This window comes from Panthera leo, chromosome B3 (assembly GCF_018350215.1).
Source record: "Panthera leo isolate Ple1 chromosome B3, P.leo_Ple1_pat1.1, whole genome shotgun sequence".
Classification (NCBI taxonomy): Eukaryota; Metazoa; Chordata; class Mammalia; order Carnivora; family Felidae; genus Panthera; species Panthera leo.
The window spans coordinates 71,705,967-71,732,228 of NC_056684.1; the positions used below are offsets into that span (position 1 = coordinate 71,705,967).

The following is a 26,262-nucleotide window of genomic DNA, read 5'->3' on the forward strand; positions in this document are numbered from 1 at the left end:
TGAATTGCTATAAACTTTATAAACCTAAATAATTGTTAAATTGATAACCACAGTATCAACAATGCCACTAGCCATTATGTGGCATTCAAAATATATGTGCTTATTCCTTTTTATTAATAAAAAAAAAAAAAGAGAGAAATTGACTTCTCTTACTGAACCCTTCAACTTCCCTAATATTATTCACACCCAAGAAAATATAAGCTATATAAAATTACTATGATTCTGACAGCAAATCTTAGCAACTGGTAAGTTGTTAGAAAACTATTCAAGGAGATGAAATTCTGTAAGACTTATGTGCTAAGTCTTAATATGTAATGAAATCTTCTGAAGTTTAGAATATAAACTATTATTAAATAGGGCTTAAATCTCATTCTAAAATATCTGAACATGCTAGATCAGAGCAGACACTTATTGGGAAAACTAACACCTACGACAAAACCACTTTGTGCTGCTAATGCTGAAATATATTTAATAATAAGTACCTTTTATTAAGTGTAACATGCTAGACTATACTTGAAGCTTCTCATGAATCATCTCAACTAAGACAAATTCCTGATAACACCAAAGTACTATTACCTCAGGTAAGAATAGATAATAAATTCTGAGGTACAGTTTTTAAAAACTAAGAAAATTTAAGGCTCAGCCAAGCTATGCAGACTGCCCAATACACAGTTATGAATCGCCAATGCAGAGCCAAGCACCCGACTCCACAGCTCAAGAATGACTAAGCTATATTGTCTTCACCTCATCCCTTCTGTGAATGGTAGGACACAGCCATTAGGCAGCAACTGTTCCTTATGTAACGTCATTCCTACTCTCCTGATCTTACTCAAGACTGCCAACTGAAGCTTATCCAAACTCTGCTACACAAAATGGAATAAAATCCTTAGCCAATTATACCTACAACCCTAACATTTTTTGACTGTTAGCTTAGTGGAAAAGGGAAAGAAAAACAGAAGCTTGAATAGAAAAATCTAGATCTGGGGGCACCTGGGTGCCTCAGTTGGTTGAGTCCAACTCTTGACTACAGCTCATGAGGTCATGACATCAGTTTGTGAGACTGAGCCTTGTGTCAGGCTCCACGCTATCAGCATGTAGCCTGCTTGGGATTTGCTCTACCAGTACCCTACATGCACATGGGTCTCTGTTTCTCTCTCAAAACTAATGAACATTAAAAAAAAAGAAAAATGACCGGTATGTGAATTATACAATCAATGAAAAAATTAATTCAACCCAGATCTTACCTAAAACCTGGCCAGCAATCATTCTTCCATCCTCTCCTGCCACAGCAGCCCGGGCGTTTCTCTCATTAACATACTGAACGAAGGCAAAGCCCTTATGAACAGAGCAACCCACAATTTTGCCATATTTTGAGAAGATTGCCTCCACATCAGATTTCTTGACCACAAGAGTGTTGAGATTCCCGATGAATACACGGGAGTTCATGGAGCGAGGATCTGTCTTGTTGGTAACATTGCTTGCCATGGTCTTTGATGATATGGTTGTTCACAAAGCCGAAAAGCTGGAAGGAAAAAAAAAATGCGTTCAGGTGAAAAGGAGATAAAAACAAAATACTCCTCGATGAAACTTTCTACGCTTTATTTTGAACCACTGTGACTAGAGTATCAGTCAACCAAAAGGGTTGTCATAGCAGCAAGTTATCTGACTGTTTTAGAGAGGAGAGCTCCTGAATATATGTATTCTTATAAAAATTTAGCTCTCTCTTCCCCAAGTCTATCCCATGAGGGGCGGGGGGGGGGGGGGGGGGTCCTCTTCAGAGACTACTAGTAACACAATCACGGACATTATTAATTATAAGTGACCATCTCTGTTCTAAAGTCCTGAAGCAAATTTGAAATCCTTAAGCCTTCTACTACAAACTTCTCAGATTTCTAACCTTACCCCTCATACTAACCTAACCATTCCTTGCCACGTATAAAGAACTCCACCTTCTTGCACAGTGCTATTACTAAAACGAGTCTCAACTATTCCAAAGATATATAAAACTCTGAATTCTGCCCACAAACAACCATTCTTTAGCTAGATAAATGTGGGCAGCTGACACCCTCAAATATAATTAACCTTATTATACTAAAGCAATATATAGACCCAACTCATTCACTCTGGAACTATTTCCAGGTACTTCAATTGACTTATAATATGCCAGAGGTATCTCCAGTATCAGTACTAACACTTTACACAATGTACTGACTCTTGACCTACTTTACTTTTTATGTGATAATCTACAAAATACAGTTGGGACATTTACTACTAGATGATGATGATGATAAAACTAGTAAGTAGAACACTGCATGAATCAAAAGGGGACCAAGAAAACTACTTTCCTCAGACTTTTTCAAAACAAAAATTATCTTTATGTATGTTATAAAGGTTCAATCACAATTACATGGAGATTCATGATACTACCATCTTAGGTCTTTTTTTATGTGAGAAAAGTTTTGACATTCTTTAAGCTTTTTTATCTGCTGCCCCTTCCCACTCCAACTACCAAACTGAAGATGAACCCACTTTAGATTTAGAGTAACATTCTTAAGATTAATTTTTCCCTATTCATCCTTTTGAAACTCAAATCAGTTATCAGTGTCTTTCTAATCCTCAGGAGAAATCATGACAAACTAGTTCTCATGGATTATGTAAAAATATATTCTATATATGTATGTTAACAAAATAGTACAATATCATTTATACAGACCACTGGTATTTTTTTTTTGGACCACTAATATTCTGACCCTTAAAACACCTAGTCTTTTCAAACAGTACTGATTTCTGTTTTAATTTTTTTTACATTTATTTATTTTTGATAGAGACAGAGCACCGGTGGGGGAGGGGCAGAGAGAGGAGGAGACACAGAATCAGAAGCAGGCTCCAGGCCTCGAGCTGTCAGCACAGAGCCTGATGCTGGGCTTGAACTCACAAACCATGAGATCATGACCTGAGCCAAAGTCGGACGCTTAACCGACTGAGCCACCCAGGCGCCCCACAAACAGTACTGATTTTAAAGCTGCCAAAACCATTTTTCCCTCCTAGCCATTCTAAAATTCAAGAAATTGTCTTTATTTGATTTTGGTTTCTAAATTATAGCTTTTTAAGCAGTTCTTAAATTTTAAGACTAAGCAATAAAAATTTATCAAACAGCAGTCGTGAGAGTCGTGAACACATTTTCAACTCTAAGTGTGAGTGCCAGAAAGCCTTAGAACACCAAAAACAAAAATGAAATGAAAGGCGTAACTGGTTTCAAATGTTACTGCTGGCTATTAAAGTTTCCTATTATTGTAAATGGGGACAACTTAAGCCAGGTTTCTACAAATGTTTTTCATGAAAAACAAACATATATTCTACATGTTATGGTAAATAATAATAAATACAGGAAAAAATCTTCCTGGGTTTAATTAGAAATTACCTGTAAGGGGAAAGAGGATGGTTCTACATGCTATCAGTATACTGAACAAGAGGGTAAACCACCAAACAATGGACATTAATGCCTGCTTCAAATATACTCCTTGGAACCACAAAACAAATGGACTTATATGACTGTTTTTCCAATTTTCACAAAGATGGTAGGTATATAGCTTGTACCAATCTAGAAATATAGAATTCATTATATATAAAGAATGCCACTGGGCATTACGGATTAATTCTTAAGCAACTCCATTTGGAAAGGCCAGTAAAGAAACATCCAGACACAAATAAGAAGGTGGTAAATTTGGGTGCCATCTCTGAATTTAAGAATATGATTTTATCTTTTAGGTGATTATATATGGTTTCTAAATTTGCTACAAGAATCATGAATTGTTAACAGAAAAATAATATATTGACCTCAACTTCAAAGGCTTGGCTAAAGTCAATGGCATAGCTTTCAATGCCCATACTCACTGTAAGGATTTAATCAAATTATGAGCAATAGTAAAGACAAATGAACCCACAAAGATTCATTAATCCTGGTTCAAGGAGAAACACATCTTCCTAAAAAAAAAAAGGTTAGTACAAATAAATACATTTTTTCACTGAACATGTATCTGAGAAGTACGAGCTACCAAGGCTACTTCAGAGGAAAAACAGCAACAGCTATAATTCCTCAGAGTTTACACTCTAGTAATACTACTGTTTAATATTTTATTGAAAGGGCCCCGGGTGGCTCAGTCAGTTAAGCATCCAACTTTGGCTTGGGTCAGGATCTCATAGCTCGTGGGTTTGAGCCCCATGTAGGGCTCTAGGCTGACACCTTAGAGCCTAGAGCCTGTTTCAGATTCTGTGTCTGTCTCTCAGATATAAACAAACATTAAAAAAAAAAAAAAAAAAAAATTGAAGAGAGGAACAGATTCCCCAAAATTTTACAAATTTCACAAATACAAATTATCTCAGTTCACCTTTCACCCTACCTCTAAATCCTTAAGGTACCTTACCCCTGAAATCTCTGTTGGGGAGGTAGGGGTGGATAGTGACCAATATCCCAAATGCAAAGAAACTACTGGGAAAAAACAGATTCTCAAAAGAAAGCACCAACAGCAGAGCATAGTTTTTGATCTTTCTGAATCCCCAGATAAAAGCAACTAGATAGTGAGCTTTAGTGTCAAGGTACCCCAATGAAAATGCCAAAATGCCAGGCTGGTAAGGAAGCCAACGGCCCATGCAACAGCCCACATGGGGGAAATAGACTCAGGAATTGAAGAATCCCCAAATATCCATTTACTGGATAGCCAAGGGAACCAATTTTAAGAAAAGCAGTTGAAACAGAGTGTGTTTCCTGTTCCAAGTGTGGGTGAGTACAAGGCACTATTGTAAAAATCTCTAGGTACCAGAGCCTCTACAAAATCTCAAAACTAAGAAGCCCTCTATGTGCACCATTCCATTCTCAATCTCTTTCCAACCTCCAAAAGTTAACTATCGCCTTTTTTTTTTTTTTTTTTTTGGGAAGAAGGCTTCAAGCCCAGCACAGAGCCCTAAGCAGGGCCCGAACTCAAAATCCTCAAATCAAGACCTGAACTGAGATCAAAAGTCAGATGCTCAAAGGACTGAGCTACCCAGGTGTGCCATAATCACTTTCTTTTCAAAATAGTTCTATCATGTTGATGTATATCCCTAGTTAGTAGTCTTACCCATTAAAGTGAATTTGATGTGTCTTTTATGACTTCTTTTAGATATGTTCCCCTTCCATCCCTTTAACTCAAAACAACTTCTTTGAAGAGTACAGGGTATTCAACCTCAAGTTTCCCAGTCTGGATTTCCCATAATTTCATACTCTTAGTGCAATTACACACACACACGTCTTTTTTGTGACATTACTGCTTAAATTCTACCATGACTTAAAATTATAGTATCTCAGGTTTATCTCTAACGTATTACTCAGAATTCATGAGAATAGTTTCTCAGTTCTTACATGTTACTAACAGCTGGCCTATGCGGTCTATACTTGTCAGTTTTGCTGGGTATGAAATTTTATCACTGCATTTTCTTTCCTTAAATATGTTTCATTTACTTCTCAGCTGTCACAGGTCATTCCAAGGTGTAAACCTTGTTGGCAGAGTTGTATTTTTATGGACTTTAGTCATTAGAAGTTTTGCTTCCTAATTATTTTTCTCGGCCTAACAGAAATGGAACAGATGTAAATGAATTTATTTGAGGCTACATTATGGGTCATAAAGGTTTACACTTGAGTAATTTTTCCTCATTGGGCAGATTTCTCCTAGCTTTTTAAAAATAAGTGCTAGGCAAGAAGATATGGGTGGAAGTGCTGCCTAGTTTAATAATCAGATCCAAATGCTACAGTCTTCAAGACATACATCAGATTTCAGTATAAAAGCAGTTGCAGAACAATTTAACTTTTGCTTTTTTACCTTACAAATATCTATAGCATGTTATATTCTACATGCATTTTTGTACAGCAGAGTTTTAATTTTTAACTCAGCATTCTAATTACCAGCAATAGCAGTCTTTAGACTAATCTGCACATCACTTTAGGTGTGCCTGGCTGGCTCAGTGGGGGAAAGCATGCAACTGTGGATCCCAGGGTTGAGCCTGAGCCCCTCATTGGGTGTAGAGATTCAACAAAAACAAACAAAAAACTTAAAGAGAAAAATCTGGCAATTACTTTAAATAATGTGGGGAATTATGATTAAATGTTTAGGTTGAAAAGCAGCATATATAACTGTATGGTAAAAGGAAGCACATATAAACTATTCACATAAAAGTCACATGCTTACAAAAGATAAAGCAGTAATATTTTAAAATGTTGTCCTGTGGGTACTCTGCTTTCGGTTAATGCTTATGACCTTCATAGTCTAGTTCCTCAAGCTAGTTTATAAATTCCACAACTTCTCCCATTTTTCTGACAACCAGAAGTTGCTAGCACATTCTAAATGTTCCGTAATTCCTCATAGATGAAATTAGTCTAGTAACATCCTTAAAGTTTTCTCAGAGAGGGGCTCCTGGGTGGCTCAGTCAGTTAGGCATCCCAACTTCAGCTCAGGTCATGATCTCACGGCCTGTGGGTTCGAGCCCCACATGGGGTTCTGTGCTGACAGCTCAGAGCCAGGAGCCTGCTTTGAATTGTCTCTCTGCCCCACTCATGCCCTGTCTTTCTCTCAAAAATAAACTTAAAAAAAAATTTTTTAAAGTGTTCTCAGAGAAATCATTTTTTTAAAGTTTTATTTCTAGTTAGTTAGCATATAGTGTTGTATTAGTTTCAGGCGTTACCAGAAAAAAAATTTTTTTTAAAGTTTATGTATGTAGGTAGGGAAGTAAGTAATCTCTATACACCATGTGGGGCTTGAACGGACAATCCAAAAATCAAGAGTCGCATGTTCTTCCAACTGAGCCAGCCAGGCGCCCCACAGAACTCATTTCTAAGTCAAATTCATTCTTTCTTAAACATCTAAGTAAATAAAAGTTACACAGAATAAAAAAGGTTCTTTCCTAAAATTGGTTTCAAAGAGTAAAATGAGGGGCGCCTGGGTGGTTCAGTTGGTTGAGTGTCTGACTTTGGCTCAGGTCACAATCTCACAGTCCGTGAGCTTAAGCCCCACATCGGGCTCTGCTGACAGCTCCGAGCCTGGAGCCTGCTTCCCATTCTGTCTCTCCCTCTCTGCCCCTCCCCCACTCATGCTGTCTCTGTCAAAAATGAATAAAAACATTTAAAACAATTTATATAAAAAGAAAAAGTAAAATGAACAGGGTAGACTTCTGAAATGATTATGTTCCCTGGATACTCTGCATCCTGTGTAATTCACTGCTGAAGATTTAAATAGATCTGGTTTCCAGAAGAGCAGAATTCGAACACAGTAAATACAATGGAAGGAAAGAATGAACATTTTCCTAAAGGTTATCTGGGTTGTAGCACTCAAAACTAGCACAGATGCACATGCACGCAGGTGTTTGCATACTACATACTTTACATATATATTTTTATCCCATCAAAGAATCTAAGGTGTGTTTTATCTGGTAAGTAAATCTAAACTAGGACTACTCAGTTACCTTTATTGCATTACACCAAAGGATCTATGTGTCTGATCATAGGCTTTATGCTAAAGCAATAAAACCAAGAGATTTTAGTGGCAGTGATGGACAAATATTTAAGACTTGTGGATATAGAAATGTTTTTATTCACACTCTTGCCATTCCAATTATATCCTAAAACCAAAAAAAAAAGGTAAATAAAATCTCCATCTGTTTGGAATGCAAACAAATCTGTCAAATTTTATTTCAACTGTTCATTCTCAGGTTTGCACTATCCCGATTCTTTGCCCTCTTGAGACCAACCTAACTTGGGACTGCCAATCTAAAAATTTGGGAGATGTTTATTAATGACTACTCCATCTCTCAAGTTCACATTAAATGTCAAGTAAATTCTGCTGGGAAGAGGGGCAGCAAGGGGAGATTCAGATTACACTCTCTGATTATGAAGAGTTTCAAATGGCCCAAAAACATAGGTTATGAAGGTCCTTGACTTTGTTGGGAGCTGGCCCAAAACAAATTTATAAATGGAACCAAGACTTTAGCTCCCTTGCTTTTATGTCTGGGACACCAGAAATGTACCTTTAGTGGAAAAGGACTGGAAAGATAAATGCTTGACAAAACTGTGCCACTCATTCAGACTGTGTTTAGTATCACAGTAGTAATATTTAGGCATGTTTACTACAAACAAAAATCCCAGCAGCAGAAAGTTAAGTACACAAGCAGTAAGGTTTCTACTTAAGATTTCAGCCAATCCTCACTTTTGAATGTCCCCTCTCTGTAAAGAGAGCTTTCATACTATTTTCTTCCTTTCCCATCTTATATTCTAAAAAACTTTTGCCAGCTGCTCAAAAAAAAAATTTCAGCTAAACCTCTACCTGCTTACCCTATACACCTAGACTAATCACGTTTAAACTTGCTCATAGCACATTACCTTTTACTCCAGAAAAAAAATAAATCAAAGACAACATCTGTATGGCTTATCAGATGTCAAATCATACTAAGAAAAATAACTTGCCTCAAACTAGAAAATTCAGAACTCTGCCTTAAAATTTTCTTTATTACCCTTTAACTACCCTATACATCCAATTCAAATTAGATACATGACTAATGTTATTTCCCATCTTTCTTTCAATATAAAAAGCAAAGTATCACTAGATGGCAGCAAGGAGTTGGCATTTTTAAAAATACATGACTAAATCTGGAGTGTAAAGATTTTCTACTTCACACCGCCTTTCACAACTTCTTGACAAAGTTTCTTTTTCCGATACTATAAATTTCTCTGCCCAATTAGAGTGTCATCATCTGTACTAAATTGTCCTCCTTTAACAATTCTAAGCTCTTATTTTGCCCCTTTATAAATCACTTGTCCCTCTTGGTTCCCTCTTACCCAATCTGGCCCCTTTTCTTTGTTCTCTGCCTGTTATCTTTATTGCATTCAATTATTTCCCTCTGGTCAACAATGAACTGTCCATCTGTCTGCAAAAAGAACAGTATACTTTATTTTTAGGGCATTTTCAGGTCACAAAAAGGGACGCTAGCCATTTTTAGATAAGCTATTCTAACTGCTATGTCTAAGAATTAAACTAAGAATACTCAAGATATTATAAATTATAGGGAGAAATAGATAATTCAATAAATGGTAGCACACAGCCATCTAAAAACAAACTCAGTACACCAAAATAAATTATAAATGGGTCAAAATTTAAATGTAAAAAATTATATATGCAATTGTCAAAACCTCAACACAAAACATGCAACAGTCCCAAAAAGTATGAAGAGAAAATAAAAGGCAGGAAACTCAAAACAAATCATTTAAAATCAATCAAATGTTTTAAAGAAAAACATACTGAAATGAAAAATTTTAAAGATACTTCTTAAAACTGTTAGAGTGGTAAAGATTACATCAATTTAAGAATTGATTCAGACAACTATTGATGTATGCTAAAATCACTGGGCAAAAGCTTGTTGAGTAGAACAGGATTTACATGATCTCAAAGTATTACCAAAAAGAATACTATTTTAACAGAAAAATGTACTTTTACAATGGAGACATAAATGCCACAACTTAAACCAACTGATCTGACATATGCCTGCTGATGTAACAAACACCATCACCTATGCAATATTCTTGGTAAAATACTTGAACCTATACATACGGAAACAATCAATTTCAAGTTTGTAGAGACATTATACAACAATACAACTGATTGAAACTCCTCAAAAATACATACATACATACAAAATAGGGAAAAGGAAGGACTTTCCTAGATTAAGAAAGCAATGTATGAACCTTGACTGGATAGGGAACATTTTTTGGTAACAACTAGAGAATTTTATTATGGACTGTACACAAGAGAATATTGAATATTATATATTATTTTGATAATTATGTGATGATACATACTATCTTTCTTCTTACAAGGTGCAGCCACGTTCAAGTTCCTAAGTGAAGTATCATGCCTAGAATTTTAAAATTATTCAGGAGGGGGAAAAAAACGCATATAGAGAACAAACATGGCAATCTAGGAAGCAGCTACCAGAACCAAGCACAAGGCGGGAACACAGATGGTGTATTTCACATGTGTAATATTACCTGTTCCAAAGTTTCTTAAAGCTAGTTTAGGCAAATGGGAAAATGATATATACAGGGTCACACACTTTAACAAGTTCCCAGAAAATAGCAAAATTACATTTTTCTTAGATTTACTAATATAACAATGATCAATGATCATCCAATTGGAAGAGAAATGGCATTTCCTCTGCTATAGCTAAGTAAACCAGTACATGTTTCTATAGGTTCCTTTGAAAATACTTTATTATTTTTAAAAAAATTGTTTAATGTTTATTTTTGAAAGAGAGAGACAGCATGAGCCGGAGAGGGGCAGAGAGAGAGGGAGACCCAGAATATGAAGCAGGCTCCAGGCCCTGAACTGTCAGCAAAGAGCCCGATGCGGGGCTAGAACTCACGAGCCGCCAGATCATGACCCGAGCCGAAGTCGAAAGCTCAACCGACTGAGCCGCCCAGGCGCCCCTGAAAATTCTTAATTAAAGTTAAGTGCCAAGCAACGGGTAGGTCTATATACTTGCATTAATTAACCAAGTGACAATGTTAAATTAATTTCAGGCCATCCTATTTGGAACTGAAAATGAGAAACTTCGACGCCTGTAATTTTTATAGATCCCTATAACAAAAAACATTAGATAACCCCCTAATAAAAGCATGTTGTAGAAAACTAAGCGAAAAACACTTACAATATAAATGCTCTAAAAATACATATGGTAACAATTCCACATTGCTAAAAACCTATAAATATATAAAATACATACGAAAAAAATAGAGATGTACAGGTACACCCATAGCTAAGAGACAGAAAAATGGACCAAGATAGCAAATATTAATAGTGATTATCTTTGCTGATGCTTTAAGTATTTTCTTTACGTTTCCTTCAAATTTTAATAAACATTTTTATAAGATTGTTCCTGTCAAAGTATAAATAGGTAACGTAATACAACAAATTTTAAACTGTAGGTTTTAAAAATATTCCCAGAATCTCTAAGATGAAAAAACTAAATCATGTAGTTCAACAGCTTCACAATTCTTCAGAGCATGTTAAAATCCCCTAACAACATCCTTGCTCACTCACTAATAATCTATCTAGCTTCTTGAACTGCCACCAAAGTCAAGGAATCCACAATTTAAAGATACTCAACTCTAAAACCTAATTGGCTTTTAACTAATTTCTTTAGTTCCTTCTTCCCTTGTCTCTTCATTAGCATTAAAATTTTCTTTTTAACATAAATCATCTTATTCAAAGTGTTATCTATCCTCACCATCTGTGAAAATAAGAAAGAAGTCCCATGCAACAATTTAATCTGTCAATGTCCCTTTGAACACAGTAGCAGCCCAAATTTGGTTGCTCTTTCAAGAATGGAATACACTCTGGATGCTATCCAGATGCTAGTGCTTCTGCTAACTTTTGTCTTGTCAACATATGCAGAATTCATAAAGTAAAACCTAATTCTTACTCATTAATATAATGCTAACTTCCTATTTGTACGACTATAGAGTTGGGTCTTTTTACATCTTACACTTCGAATACCATTTCATCCTCTTCATTTTTTTAAATTTTTTTTTTTTAACGTTTATTTATTTTTGAGACAGAGAGAGACAGAGCATGAATGGGGGAGGGTCAGAGAGAGGGAGACACAGAATTCGAAGCAGGCTCCAGGCTCTGAGCTGTCAGCAGAGAGCCCGACACAGGGCTCGAACTCACGGACCGCGAGATCATGACCTGAGCTAAAGTCGGCTGCTTAACCGACTGAGCCACCCAGGCGCCCCTCATCCTTTTTAGACCTATTTCAATGACCCTTGTTCCAGCCTGAAGTGTCAGATTCAGATTTTAAGTATTAAAATATTAACAGTCACTTACAATTACATATCCTTCACTGATTTGTTCAACATACCCTGAGGAATCTTGCCCAAATCATTTAGAGAAGTTTAATAAGATTAACACAATTTTCCTTCGATAGCACAAGATTTTTTCTATGTCACATTAGTTTTAAAACAATGACAACCAAAAGTCAATCTCAACTGACAAGTGCTTCTGCGTATTTTCTGTATTCTGATCAGCCCTATCCTGGTTTAGTTTTGAACAGGACCAGAGTCAATAACTTTAAAAATTGCAAATTAAAAGTTTAGGTAAACACTGTTTTCAAAAAAAAAATTTTTTTAAACCAAAATGGAAGATATGTATCCCCACAAGTTCAAGCCATGGCCACCATGACCAAATTTCACTTGCAATAGTGACTAACGAAAACTTCCTAAATAGAACATAAAAATACAACACATTCCCACACTAAAATACAAAAATAACGAAAAATAAAAGTTACAAAAAACCATAATGTCTATTTGTCCACAATTCAAGTTCTTAGTAACATACACAAAAATGCATGAAAAGAATACATCCTAATGATCAAGAGCTCTGAGACTAGGGTCAGACAGACTTGTTTCACTTTCAAGGTCAACCCCTTTGAGAAGCCAATTCCTCCAAAAACCAGCTATTTCAACAGTAAAATCAGTATCATTGATAGTATTTGTCTCATTGGTGAGGTAGGAGGCATAAACAAAGTACAGAAAACATTGACATGGTGCTTGGCACACAGGAAGTGTTGCTGCTGCAGCTGCTGCTACTACTACATCATTTACTATTATTGGTAAATACCAACAACAACAAAAAAATGGGCCAAGGACACAAACAGGTTATTAGCAAGTACTACTAAAGGTTTAAGGAGATTTTTTTAATTCAACATCACTAAAATGAAAACATAAATGAAATCAATTACCATACTTCATTTACCAAATAAGCAAAAATATTTTAAACTTGGAATGGTCATATTTATACATTTTTTCTATGAATTGGTTCCATTATTTTCAGCGGACAATGGGACTTTTTTTTATCAAAAGCCTTAAACCTGTACACATTCTTTGGCTCAATCTCACTTTTGAGAACTCATCTGAAGCAAACAAGGATTTGGACATATTAACAGTGAAAAATTAGAAAATAAGTGCCTGACAATATAGGACTGGATTAATGAATTTCAGTACATCAATCTGATTAATACAAGCAGCAACAATTGTTTAAAAATGACAACGTACTGACATTGAGAGATGTTCAAGATGCTAAGGAGCACACATGATATACAGCTGTCCCATGAACAACACAGGAGGCAAGGGGCACCAACGTCCCCACTGTGCAATAAAAAAGCCAAACGGAACTGGACTCCCCAAAAACTGCTGACTGGAAGCCTTACCAATAAGTTTATTAACACGTATTCTGTGTATGTTATATACTGCATTCTTACAATTAAGAATTAATTGTAATTAAGAGAGATTGAGATTCTCTACCTCCCCCCATCCCCCGCTCACATGCTCCTTAAAAATAAGGAAAAAAGTTACGAAAATCCTAAGAAAAGGGGCGCCTGTGTGGCTCAGTCAGTTGAGCATCCGACTTTGGCTCAGGTCATGATTTCATGGCTCGTGAGTTCGAGCCCCGTGTCAGGCTCTGTGCTAACAGCTCAGAGCCTGGAGCCTGCTTCCCATTCTGTGTCTCCCTCTCTCTCTGCCCCTAATCCACTTGCATTCTGTCTCTGTCTCTCTCAAAAATAAATACTAAAAAAAAAAGTTTTTTTAAATCCTAAAAAAAAAAGTTTTTTTAAATCCTAAGAAAAATGCTTACATTTATATCTTATAATCCCTTGCGTTATAAATAATATATAAAAATATATATAAATATAATGCATTTATATTTTATAAATGCTTGCATTTATATTTTAAAAACCCACATGTAAATCGAACCATACAATTCAAATCCATGTTGTTCAAAGGTCAACTGTAGAAGTTATCTAAATTACTAAGTATTAGACATCTCAGGATGCAGTAATATTCTTAATTTTTTAAGTACTTTTTCCTTGATTTTTCTTCAACAACCATATTGCTTTCATAATTCGTCGTTCTGCAAAGATAGCTTAATGCAACATTGCAATTCAAAGATTATAATGCACAGCTTGGCCTAGAATAAGCAAAGATTTCTATAACCCACCCTCCCCCCACAAACCAGTTGTAATGGTTGAGTGCTTCCCTTCCACAAAGACCAATTCAAAACTATATACAATTTTAGAAAATGGGCATCTCTCAACCAAATTTTTCACTGGATACTGTGTTTCACAAATTCAAGGTATCTCATTAGTAGTCCCAACAGAGACAGGTACTTCTCTCCACATTTCAACCTTCATTATCAACTGTTGGCATTATTAAATAGTTACCTGTCAGTTTCAGTCAGAGTTACATCAGATTTAAGGAAATAAGGGGGTTAGGTAATGCCTGGCTGGCTCAGTGGGTAGAGCATGTGACTTGATCTGAGTTGTGGATACAAGCCCCATGCTGGGTGCAGAGATTACTTAAAAATAAAAGAAGAAAAAAAGCAAACCTCAGCATTTTAGAAGCGTATTGTATTGTTCTTGTTTTTAAGTGTTTTTTCATTTATTTTTGGGAGAGCCAGAGCATGAGTGGGGGAAGGGCAGAGAGGGAGACACAGAATCAAAAGCAGGTTCCAGGCTGAGCTTGTCAGCAGAGCCTGACACAGGGCTTGAACCCACAAAATGTGAAATCATGACCTGAGCCGAAGTCAGATGCTTAACCAACTGAGCCACCCAGGCAATCCCGTTTGTTTTTCCTAAAAAAGGGAAGGCTGCTACTTTCATTTATTTTTGAGAGAAGGGTGCCTGGGTGGCTCAGTGGGTTAAGTGTCTAGCTCTTGGTTTCAGCTCAGGTCATGATCTGGTTCATGGTTTCAAGCTCTGTGCTGACACTGTGGAGCCTGCTTGAGATTCTCTCTCTCTGCCCCATCCCCACTTGTTCTCTCACAAAAAATAAACAAAAAATGATCTGAGGGAGAGAGAGAGTGAGAGAGAGGGCGCACCCAAGAGTGGGGGAGGGGCAGAGAGAGAGAGAAAAAGAGACAGAGGAGGGGGAGAGAATCTCAAGCAGGTTCCATGCTGTACAGAGCCTGATGTAAGGCTCATCCCATGAACCACGAGATCACGACATGAACCAAAATCAAGAGTCCGACCCTTAACCTACTGAACCACCCAGGTGCCCCAAAGCCTATCATATTCTTTTTTTTTAATATATGAAATTTATTGTCAAACTGGTTTCCATACAACACCCAGTGCTCATCCCAAAAGATACCCTCTTCAATACTCATCACCTACCCTCCTCTCCCTCCCATCCCCCATCAACCCTCAGTTTGTTCTCAGTTTTTAAGAGTCTCTTATGCTTTGGCTCTCTCCCACTGTAACCTCTTTTTTTTTTCCTTCCCCTCCCCCATGGGTTTCTGTTAAGTTTCTCAGGATCCACAAAAGAGTGAAAACATATGGTATCTGTCTTTCTCTGTTATAAGCCTATCATATTAACTAGACTAGCTTCTACATAGCAAAACTCCCCTTCAACAAACATCTACTCATTCTGGGAATTTTTTTTTAAATCTTCTTATTCTTGAGAGAGAGAGAGAGAGAGAGAGAGAGAGCAAGTGGGAGAGGAACAGAGAGAGGGAGACACAGAATCTGAGCTGTCAGCACAGAGCCCAATGGGAGCTTGAAGTCACAGTACAGTTCATGACCTGAGCTGAAGTTGGACGCTTAACCTAATGAGCCACCCTGGTGCCATTCTGGGGATGTTTCAACCCATTTCAAAAAAAGAGGTTCCCAAATCTAAAATTATCAAACAAGTATTAGGATTATGTAAAAGAATGCTTTTCACAGGAAAAGAAATAAGAGCGACATTTCACAGTTACTTCAGTAAAGTCAATAAACCTTGACCAAACACTAAAACATCAAGGACACATGCAATATATAAAATAATTTAAAAAAAAAATACAGGAAGTACTTATTTCTAGTATCACTGAGAACCTATGTGCATAATAGTGACAAAATGGTTAAGGTGCACATGAACTCTTGATCAAGAGAACAGTATCTTTATACTTGAGATTAATGCTTTATATATTAGGGATCTGTCTTAAATCAGCAATTTCCCTTAAGTGGTTCAGTAAGTAACACTCAAAAGAAAACAGTAGCATGGCAATCTATGTGTGTATGTGTATATATATATAATATACAGTAGTTTTGTATGTCTGAATATTCTCTTTAAACGTGGGGAAAAGGTAAAAATGTTCCTAAGTATTATAGTCACGGATCCACATTGATAGGCAAAATTATGTTTTTCAAACATTTCTCTTTTCAGCTATCATTTATCACCAACAAATATTTGATTACTAGCTTCAGTGGTATCCACTAATTATCTACCATTTATCAAATTACCCGTCTGAATTACTTGATTCTTAATCCTATTTATGAGTCATTATTTCAATTTTTACATTTTTTTTATATTGTATTACTGCAAATTCACATACCATGATCCCCAACTTTCCCCTCAAACACCAAAAAACCCTCTTGCCACAAAGCCCATCAAAATGTCTACATCACAAGTAAGCAATAATAAGGGAATGCAAGTGGTCTAGACCAGTACTTTTCTTTGATGTGCCCATCAGTTCTAGGATAGGGCATAAAATTCTGTATTTCTACGAAACTTCCAGGTTATGATGATGATGATGATGACAATGATGATGATGATGATGTTGCTGCTGGAGCATAGACCATATTCTGAATAGCAAATAGAAAGTGATACTTATTCACAAGATTTCATTTCTTTTTTATCTTGCAATTGAGTTCCAACAAATTATACTTTTCAGTTATAAAATTTATACTGTTTTATTTTACTTATTTTTTTTAGAGAGAAACAGAAAGAGCGTGTCGGGGCAGGGGGGAGGCAGAGAGAGAAAGGAAGGCTTCATGTTCAATGCAGAGCCCACACGGGGCTCAATCCCACAACTCTGGGATCATGACCTGAGCCAAAATCAAGAATTGGATGTTCAACTGACTGAGCCACCCAGGCGTGCCCAAAATATATTTTTTAAAGTCTACCATGGAGAGAGGTGTTTGGATAATCAGGATTTTTAAGTATTTACCAATACTGTGCCTTTTTTTTTTATGTTACACCCCAGCTGGATCTGGGGAACCACTCAGCTGTCAAATCAAATGTATTAGTTTTTATACAGTAATAGATATACATAATCACAGTCACTTAATGTAACAGACTGTAAATAATCAAGTCAATCGAAGTCAGGCTGTCACCAAATGAGTTTGTCAAACTGATGATAAAATTTGTCATAAAATTTTAATTTTTTATAAGGAAATAATTTTTAATAAGGAAATGAATTAAAGTTACAACATTCTCCATCACTCAGACCTAAGCAGCTAGAACATGGGATTATACCTAAATTTGAGAACTGACAATAAGATGACCATCTTCTGTTACTCTGAACTCAATTTTATCACCTATGAGAAAAACCATGCCAAGATTCACTGAAATTAACAAAAAACTTTTCTCTAATAAAAGAGCTTCTCTAAGTCCAGAAAGACCAAGCAAAAAAGTAAATCCTTGATTTACTTCAAAATAATGTGAAGCAGAGGGAGTAGATGCAGGTATAGGTGAAACAAGATTACACAAGGACTGTTAAAACTGGAACAAGTTCATGGAAACTGATTATATCCCTCTTTGTGTAAGTTCAAGAATTTTTCACAAAATTGAAACAGCATCAAATATCCACATACATGTATATAAAAATATAAAGCACTTATAAAATTTTAGTTTTAGGACTGTTCAATTGTGTATAAAAGGGAAAAATGGCAAGAACCTAAGTGCCCCAAATAATAGTTTTAAGTAAAATATTGTTTAAGTATGCAATGTATGCAGCTATTAAAATTCTTAGATTATCTAATTTTATGTTAATATTATATTCACATTAAGACATTTTTTTCTACTTGAATGTTATGTGCTGTATGTATGACATGACTTTCTGAAAAGCCTATGTATGCATACTCCTGGAGAGTAACTTTTTAAGAAAATGACAAAGTTCTTCCAAATTTTGTCTACAGCCCCATTCCAGGAAACACACAACCCATGTCCTCAAATTACAATTCAACTCATTCCACCACAGCCAAACCTATTTCTTTAGTTTTTTTCTAATGTTATTTATTTTTGAGAGAGACAGAATGCAAGTGGGGGAGGGGTACAGAGAGGGGGAGACAGATTCTGAATGAAGCAGGCTCCAGGCTCTGAGCTGTCAGCGCAGAGACCAGTGCAGGGCTCAAATTCTTGAACCACAGGAGATAGTGACCTGAGCCCAAGTCCCCTAACTGGATGACCCACCCAGTTGCCTCCAGCCAAACCTATCTTAAAACTGCATTTCAACTTAACTACAAAACTGTTTACTAAACCCCTACCATAGGCCTTAGCTATTTAACTTCAGTCACAGAATCTGAAGAATTGAAGCATTTCTACAAAAGGAGTTAAGTTTTTAAATTAGAAACGAAATAGTGTTGCTCATTATAGTCCTCAGTCTAGGCACACAGCAAGCTTCCTTCCAACCCTAAATCCCTCCTTGCCCAGAGGTAATCAATGTTTTTTCACATGTAGCTTTCCAGATATTTCTCTCACACCTTTACGTAGAAGACAAAGTTCTTAATACGTGTGCTGTCAAAAAGTGCTCGAGTATTTAGTGGGGGGAAAGCCTGAAGGGCCAAGAGAGGGAAAACACCAGTGAGATGACCTTTGAGCGAAGTGAGGAACCTAATCTTAGGAATGTCTCAGGGAAGAACATTCCAAGGAAAGGCTCTGAGACAGGACCATCTAGTGTGTTCAAGACTCAGTAAGGAGGCAACGTGGCTAGAGCATACTGTGTGTATACTATCAGTAAAGAGGAGCACAACACATCATGTACTTTGTTAAATCACAGTGAATTTTTAACACTGAAAATAGGGAGCTATTAGTTGAGTTTCAAGAAGAAACTCCTTCAGGCAATACATTTATCAAGCATTACATTTCAGTAGGACCAATGCAGCTACAACTGGTGGGAGGGGCAAAAAAAACCTAAACCTATTCCAATGGTGCACCAGACAATGACAGCTTGAAACTGGACCAAGGAACGGCAGTATGGGTCAATTCTTGTATTTTAAAGGAAGCAATGACAGTATATTTCACAAGGCCAAAGGTAAGGTATGAGAGAAAACAGATAAGGATGGCTAACCAACATCTGACCTAAACTGACATAAAAACTGGAGTTTCATTAACTGAAACAGTCAACACTGGTTTGAGAGAATTGCAAGAGCCCAGCTTTGGACTTTTAAGTTGATACACTTAAAGGGAGTAGTCAGCCAGGCAGTTAAACAGATTGGCAAGTCATTCAAAAGAGGCCGAGGCTGGTGATGGAACCATGGGAATAATTAGCTTATAAATGGTATAGAAAACCATCCGACTGAATGAAATGACCCAGAAACAGAACAAAAACCAGAAAGCTAAGTAAAAAAACGTTTCAAGGAGGAAAATGGCTCCACTGGTTAAATCATACCAACAGTGATGAGGACTTAAAAAGACTGCTGGATTTGGCAACACAACCCTCTAGGATGTGTATTTTTTTAAACCATAAATACAAATATTTATTTGACTAAAACTCACTTTTAAAGTATATTTACTTCCTCAAAAGAATACTGTCACATCCAAATATTTTATAAGATTATACCACAAAGCTACATCTAAGTAATTCATTACCTTGGACACTTCATTATGCCATTTAACATAAGTTAAAATATGTAACGATATTTAGCTGGAAACTCTTTAAAAATGGAGGTCCAACACAATTAGGTGAGGGTAACTTTAACCCAATAAAGATTTGTTTTCCATAAATACTTCAATATGTCAAGTAAAGGTCAACCTAGTATGATTAAGAGTTGAAATCTGTAGGCCTAACTGCCTGAGTTAAACCCATGTGTCACCATTTACTAAGTATGTCTAACTGGGCAAATTTTAAAAATTCTGTGCTTCAATATTCTCATCTCCAAAATGTGAATACTTATACAAAGATTACAATCATGATTTTAAAAGTTCACACAAGGGTGCCTGTGCCTGGGTGGCTCAGTTGGTTAGGCATCTCACTCTTGACTTTGGCTCAGGTCGTGACCCCAAGGTCGTGGGATCTAGCCCTGCTCTGTGCTGAGCATGGAGCCTGCTTAAGTTTCTCTCTGCCCCCTCCCCCTCTAAAATAAATTAAGAAAAGTTACAAGAATTTTAACACTGATGAACACAAACATGGTAAAGTGTCCATATTATCGCTTCCAAAAGGAAAAAACTGTGTGTCTACTTCATTTTTCTTTTCAAATAGGGAAGCAATCCTATCATGTCTGAACCAAAGGGGTTGTCAGAGAAGTAACCAGTTAATTCCTACAATCTGATCAACCTGCCCTCTTCAAACTACTTACATCTGCTCAGTAATACATGCCCCAAAAAAACTCATTTGAAAAACCTGGGCAAGTAGGATTATGTGCTTTTTTTAAGAGATTAACCAGATAGTGACCATTCTGATTGGCTACTCTGGTAACTCTTCTAATTTATTGTCCTCTTTGAACTTTGTCCTCATTACTAACATTCCCCATACAATAGCCAGAAGGAAATTCCAAAGAAATAGGATCTCAGCATTCTCAAGTTCCTTCAAAAGACTCCTTTTCTTCCCAGAATAATCTAGATATTAAATGTGGCCCTACAAGGACCTATATACTATGCTTGGTACTTGCCTATCTTTCCAATTATTTCTTGCTCTGAAGCCAAGTTTTTTCTCCCAATCATCTGTGCTTTTAGGTAGGATAATCCACTTCCAGATCTTAATTTCAACACTAATTCCTTTAAGGTCTCTCACTGGCAGCACCCTCCCACCTCCATACTCTAAATTTGGTTCTCTTCCTATCATCTCACTCTGTTCTTTTCCTTCTAGATTATAAAATGCTCAATGATCTATAATAACAAAGAGGGCTAGGGAACAATGTTTTGTTCATCCCTATATGCCCCAGCCTAACAGTGATTTTCAGAATAAGCACTCAAATGTCTACCTCACAAAGCAGTATTTAAATTGCTTTCTCCTACTCTTAACTCTAATCTGCTCCTTTTGTTTACCCAACATCTATCAGCTCCTCTCTAATCCCAATTACACTGCTTTTGAAGAGGCCAGCTCATTATTTTTCTGTGTATTTGAGTATCTTATCACCTACTTCTAATCTCACCCTCCTCTAAGCCATTTCCACACTATTACATTTCTAAAATGAAAATCTGATCTCACTCCCCAGTTTAAAACCTCAATAGCTCACCAATGGTTTTGGATAAAATAAAAACTCCCTGGCATGGCATTAAAATTTTTATAATCTGGCATTATTAATTCTAAGGTTCACTTCAGTTCCTTCTCTTAGAAGCATTTCCTGACTGGGGCACATGGGTAGCTCAGATTGGTTGAGCACCTGACTTTGGCTCAGGTCATGATCTCATGGTTTGTGATTTCGAGCCCTACATCGGGCTCCCTGCCCCGATCAGGGAAGAGGCTGCTTCAGAATCTCTATCCCTCTCTGCCCCTCTCCTGCCTGCACACTCTAACATTAAAAAAAAAAATTTTTTTTAAAGCAGCATTTCCTGACCTTTTAAGAGTCAATGAGGTACTCATTTTTGCATACCTTTTATAGAATCTATGTTTACCTCTTAATCACATGGTGACATCTCATTCACCCATTTCCCTCACAAGGTTATGAGTCCCTGAAGAACTACACCTTTTTGTATCTCCCAAACTGTAACACAAGATAAATTTGTAGCATGAACAGGAAAGAGCATATAGCGAACAGAAACCACACAATGACAATGACAGAGAGTTAACAGGTAAAAATAGCTTTCCTACAATAAAGGCCATCAATAGTACTTGGACCTATTAAAATTTTCCATTCCTGTTCCGTGTAACCTCAGTACAGTTCATAGAATTTCTCCCATTCTGGTTTACTTTGAGGATGTCTTCAGTGTTCACTTTAATCGGACTTTATTCTTTTAGTACAAGCAAGGGATGTATGTTAATGACCCTAGTACCACACAGCATTCAATAATGCGTTTAAAAATCAATTTACTTTTTAACCTCAGTTAAAAATCTAGAGCAACTCTAAAGTGAGTTATCAAAATATTCCACTGTTGTCAGTAAAATACTAGACGATGCTAAATTTCTTAAGTCTTTAGGTTCTCATTCCTTCCTAGTACTCTTGGGAACACACCAGATTCCCCAACATTTAGCTGGGTCCCAAGTCATCACTGAAAGAGGTCAGCCCCAGATCTTTCCTAATTTGGATACAGGTTAGATTTCACTTTCTGAGATTAAAAAGCCTAGCTATCCTTTTTTAAAAAAACTCCCAGTGAGACAGCATTTATTATTACAGGATGTTTCTTACAGCTTGATTCATGTTAAATTTTATTAAGAATAAACAGAATACAATCCACAACGCAATGAAGATTACTCCGAATGACACTAATTAGCAATAATCTAAGGAAGAAAAAAAACACGTAGTATGTCCACATCTTGTTGCTAATAAAAACAAGCCATTTTCATTCTAAAGTATATATAACCTTCAGCTGCTCTTTCCAATTACCAAAATTTCTCAGTCAGCCCAATTACAAACTCATAATTCCATCATAGTTTACAAAAAACTGAGGTGGCATCCCTTGGGAAACATCTGAGATACACAAAAATCTCAACCTAAACATTTCCAGAAGCTACCACCTACACCGTATCAACTAGACTTAAAGGGGTGTATTTCCTAGTCTTTGCAATGAAACCAAGTGGACCTCACACCTCTTACCATCACCCAGGAAGGGTGTGCATCTGTTCCGAAGGCCCCCCTGGCTCCAGGTCATCCTGGCTGCTGCTGTTCCAGGCTGGGCATCCATGTTGCTGCAGCTTGTGGTTTGTGAGGGGTAGTAGTGTACAGGAAAAGCAGGATGGGATTTCAAGGGAAACAGGAGGAAGATGGCTTTCTGGGAAAATGCCATCACCATTATAGGTGTTAAGTAGTACCACACACATTTTATTGCAGCACAGTTTAAAAATTTAACAAATGAAAGATTAAAAATAAAAAAACAAAAATAAAAAATTAAAAATACAGACGTCCAGAGATGCTCTAAAACAGTTAAGTTAAAGATCAGGAAAAATAAGGTCACAGACTTAACAGCCAGTAAAATTCTTTCGAGCGTGGGGAAGGGGATGAGGGCAAGGGTGGGGTTGGGAGAGAAAAGGTTTATGTGATCAATCCACTTAAAAATGCTAATGCCTTCACTTTCTCTCCCAAGATGTAAAACTCCAAAGTCAATCAGGAGGCCGGAGAAATTCTTATGAACATTCAGAAAAACTCGATTTTAATCCGGTTAAAAATCATCAGTGTCATCATCATCATCATCATCACCATCATAAGTATAATAATAATAAATAATAATAGTAACTAGTAACAACAATAAAAAGGAAATCAGCGGAAAGTCAGGAAAAATGTAAAAAAAAAATTGGAATAACTTACTGTAGCTGAAGATCAAAAAAATCTCACTGTAAAAAAACAAAAATAAAAATAGCCCAGATTAGAAAAACGGGAGGTGCAAAAATGTCAAGTCAGTAAAGTTCATTTCTTTTCTTTCTCCAAAAGCAGTTTCCACAAAAACCGCAAGGGTAAAGTTCTCAGTAGCAGACAAGCAAAGCCCTTTCCACATCATCAATCAATCTTAAAAATACACGAGGAAGTAGAGAGGTCAGTTTATGAGAGGCTAAAAGGCTCCTCCTCCTCTAACCCAACTGCTGCAGAAAAAATAGAAATAGAAATTTTAAAAATTACATCTTAAATCCAAGGCCCGTTTTTGGAAACAATTAAAAAAAAAACACCTGTAAATTTGCCGTAGTGCACACCAAGTTGCATCATTATGTTTAAAATGTCTTTATAAAATCAGTTTTGGAATGGGAATGTGTGTGTTCTGGAAGGGTGGGGAAGGGAGGTTAAAAATCAAAGCTGAGCTCCAGTGAGTAGGGATGGGGTTCGCCTTGCTGCCCTGTGAAAGGAGAAGGGACAGATTGAGTCAGAGTTCCTCAGAAATGTTGTGCCCTAAACCCCCAAGACAGAAACATCTGTCCACTGCATCTAAAACATTTTGGTAAAGCATAACATTACACTGGGATGGGAAAGCCTCTACAGAACCATCCCCTCCTCCAGTGACTGTCTTCACAATTCTTCAATTATCAGTAGGTGACTAAAATTTACTAAATATATGCCTATATTCCCAAAAGGGTCTAAAAAAACAAAAATCTACAACTGAATGTTCATCTTGAACATCAGCAGTTTGGGCAAGGAAATTATAGAAAAACCAGGCCAAAAGAGATGAAGAAGTGAGCATAAGTCAAATATCAAGATTATGAAGGGGGAATGGTCTACCACGAAGATACATACTAGAGATGGTATCTATTCTCAAAACTAGTAAGTGATCGAACTACAAGACCTGGTAGATTCTACAAAAAGGGGAAAGATGTTTTAAATAAGAAGCACATCATAAAAATAAATAAGGAGCTCATCATTCCACTCACTGACAATAGAAAAACCACAAAGGACGGACAAGATTATTAGAGCTACTGAATATTTAATGTCATAAAATAGGTGAAAAATAAATTATGGTCCTTGAGGAATTTGTTTCTGTGGTCCCACTGTTTATAAGCCAGTATACACGGCTAATTCCAAGATATGAAATCCAAGAATCTGATACATAACACCCACTGAAACATACATGACCAGATTGGCTGTTTCATCAGGTAAGATTTGAAATTAGATTGTAGGTCTTCTGAGCAAATAAGGAACTGGTTGCCCTCACATTTCAGTATTCGGCCAAATGTCAGTAAACTAAAACATCTTATGCTGAGCTTTTAAAGTGTTCCTTACATCAATTATGTGTCAATGACTACAGCAACAGAACAGGTACTAAACCTCTAAAATTTTAACTTTTTCAAAGCAGACTAGTTGAGGCATGACAAGGAAGTTACTTTTATACTTGGACTGATGTGTTAAATTGTACAAACTACAGGGGTGTGTGGCTGGCGCAGTCAGAGGAGCATGTGACTCTCGATCTCAGGCCTGTGGGTTGAAAACACCACATTGGGTGTAGAGATTAAAAATAAAATCTTTTAAAAAAAATTATACAAACTATGAAAACAAAAGTTAATATGAAAAGCATTCACAATTCTGAAAGTCTTCCAAAATGTTATGTTAAATAGATGAGCTATCAACACATAAAAAAATAAATAAATAACTTTAGTGCCTAATTATACCTAGAGAATACTTTGTCCAACCTCTGGGAGGTTTGGATCCCTTCTTCTAAAGGACTATTCTCAAAGTGAGGGTTGCGAACCAGCACCAAGTGGCACTTATTAGAAATGCAAATTCTCAGGGCCCACACCAGACTTAATTAGAAACTCTGGTGGTGGAGAGCCTTGAAAACTATTTCAACTGTTCTTCCCCCCGCTAATTCTAATGTCAGTTCACATTTAAGAACCACTATGAGAGCTTAACTGGTACCCCTTTAGGTATGAGCACTATAAAATAAATCTAAGATCATAACCTATCATAGTAATTGCACCAAGAGAATTAAAAAACTGTACAGTAATCCTTTTCCCCTTAACACACCCCAGCTTTCTATTATCTAAGAAAATACATGCAGTTATACTACATCTAACAACTAATAGTACTAGCAGTTCTCACCAATTCTCTAATATATCTAATATGTACAAAATCATCATCTTCCCTGATCCCTATGAGTATACTTATTAAGCATGAGTAATGCACTCCAGATAATTAACAACGCTTTCAAGACAAAAAAAATGTTAGTAAGGTAGAAAACAATTACTAATATACAAAAACTGCTTTTAATAAAACTTTCTGTACACTTTTCAGCCTCCGTACAACAAATGACGAGTAGAAATCAGACATGAAAATAGGTAAGATGTCTAAGCCCCCTTGTTAAGTATAAAACTGAAAGCCATAAGGTTTAAATGATTTGCTAACGCAATAAAGAGGGTGGGGGAGATAAGGAATAAAGTCTAGTTCTCTTAACTATGTCACTCCCCAGTTAACACCTTAGACAATAACCACTTAATGTGATCTTTAATATTACAATAATGAACTATTTTGGATTTATACTTTTGTTCTTACAGCAGTCCCATTCAAAACAAAGTCGCATGCTATATGAAACCCAGTGAAGACCTCATTACAAATAACAAGGAATGTTTAAATTCTCTACAG

At 36.5% G+C, this 26,262-nt stretch overlaps 1 protein-coding gene across 11 annotated transcripts in view; it reads right to left on the reverse strand.

Annotated features, from left to right (window-relative positions):
* HNRNPC (heterogeneous nuclear ribonucleoprotein C) overlaps positions 1–26,262 on the reverse strand; it is a 54,658-nt gene that overhangs the window by 26,446 nt on the left and 1,950 nt on the right. For 5 of the 11 annotated variants that reach the window (XM_042942640.1, XM_042942638.1, XM_042942630.1 and 2 more), the window contains 2 exons: positions 23,509–23,534; positions 1,245–1,522 (listed from right to left, as the gene is read on the reverse strand). In XM_042942640.1, the coding sequence (XP_042798574.1) occupies positions 1,245–1,485 (241 nt within the window). In that variant the 5' untranslated portion in view covers positions 1,486–1,522; positions 23,509–23,534. Of the gene's footprint in view, positions 1–1,244; positions 1,523–22,793; positions 23,411–23,508; positions 23,535–23,864; positions 24,029–26,262 lie in introns of those variants that run through there. The other 6 variants (XM_042942631.1, XM_042942633.1, XM_042942635.1 and 3 more) reach the window with 4 other exon arrangements.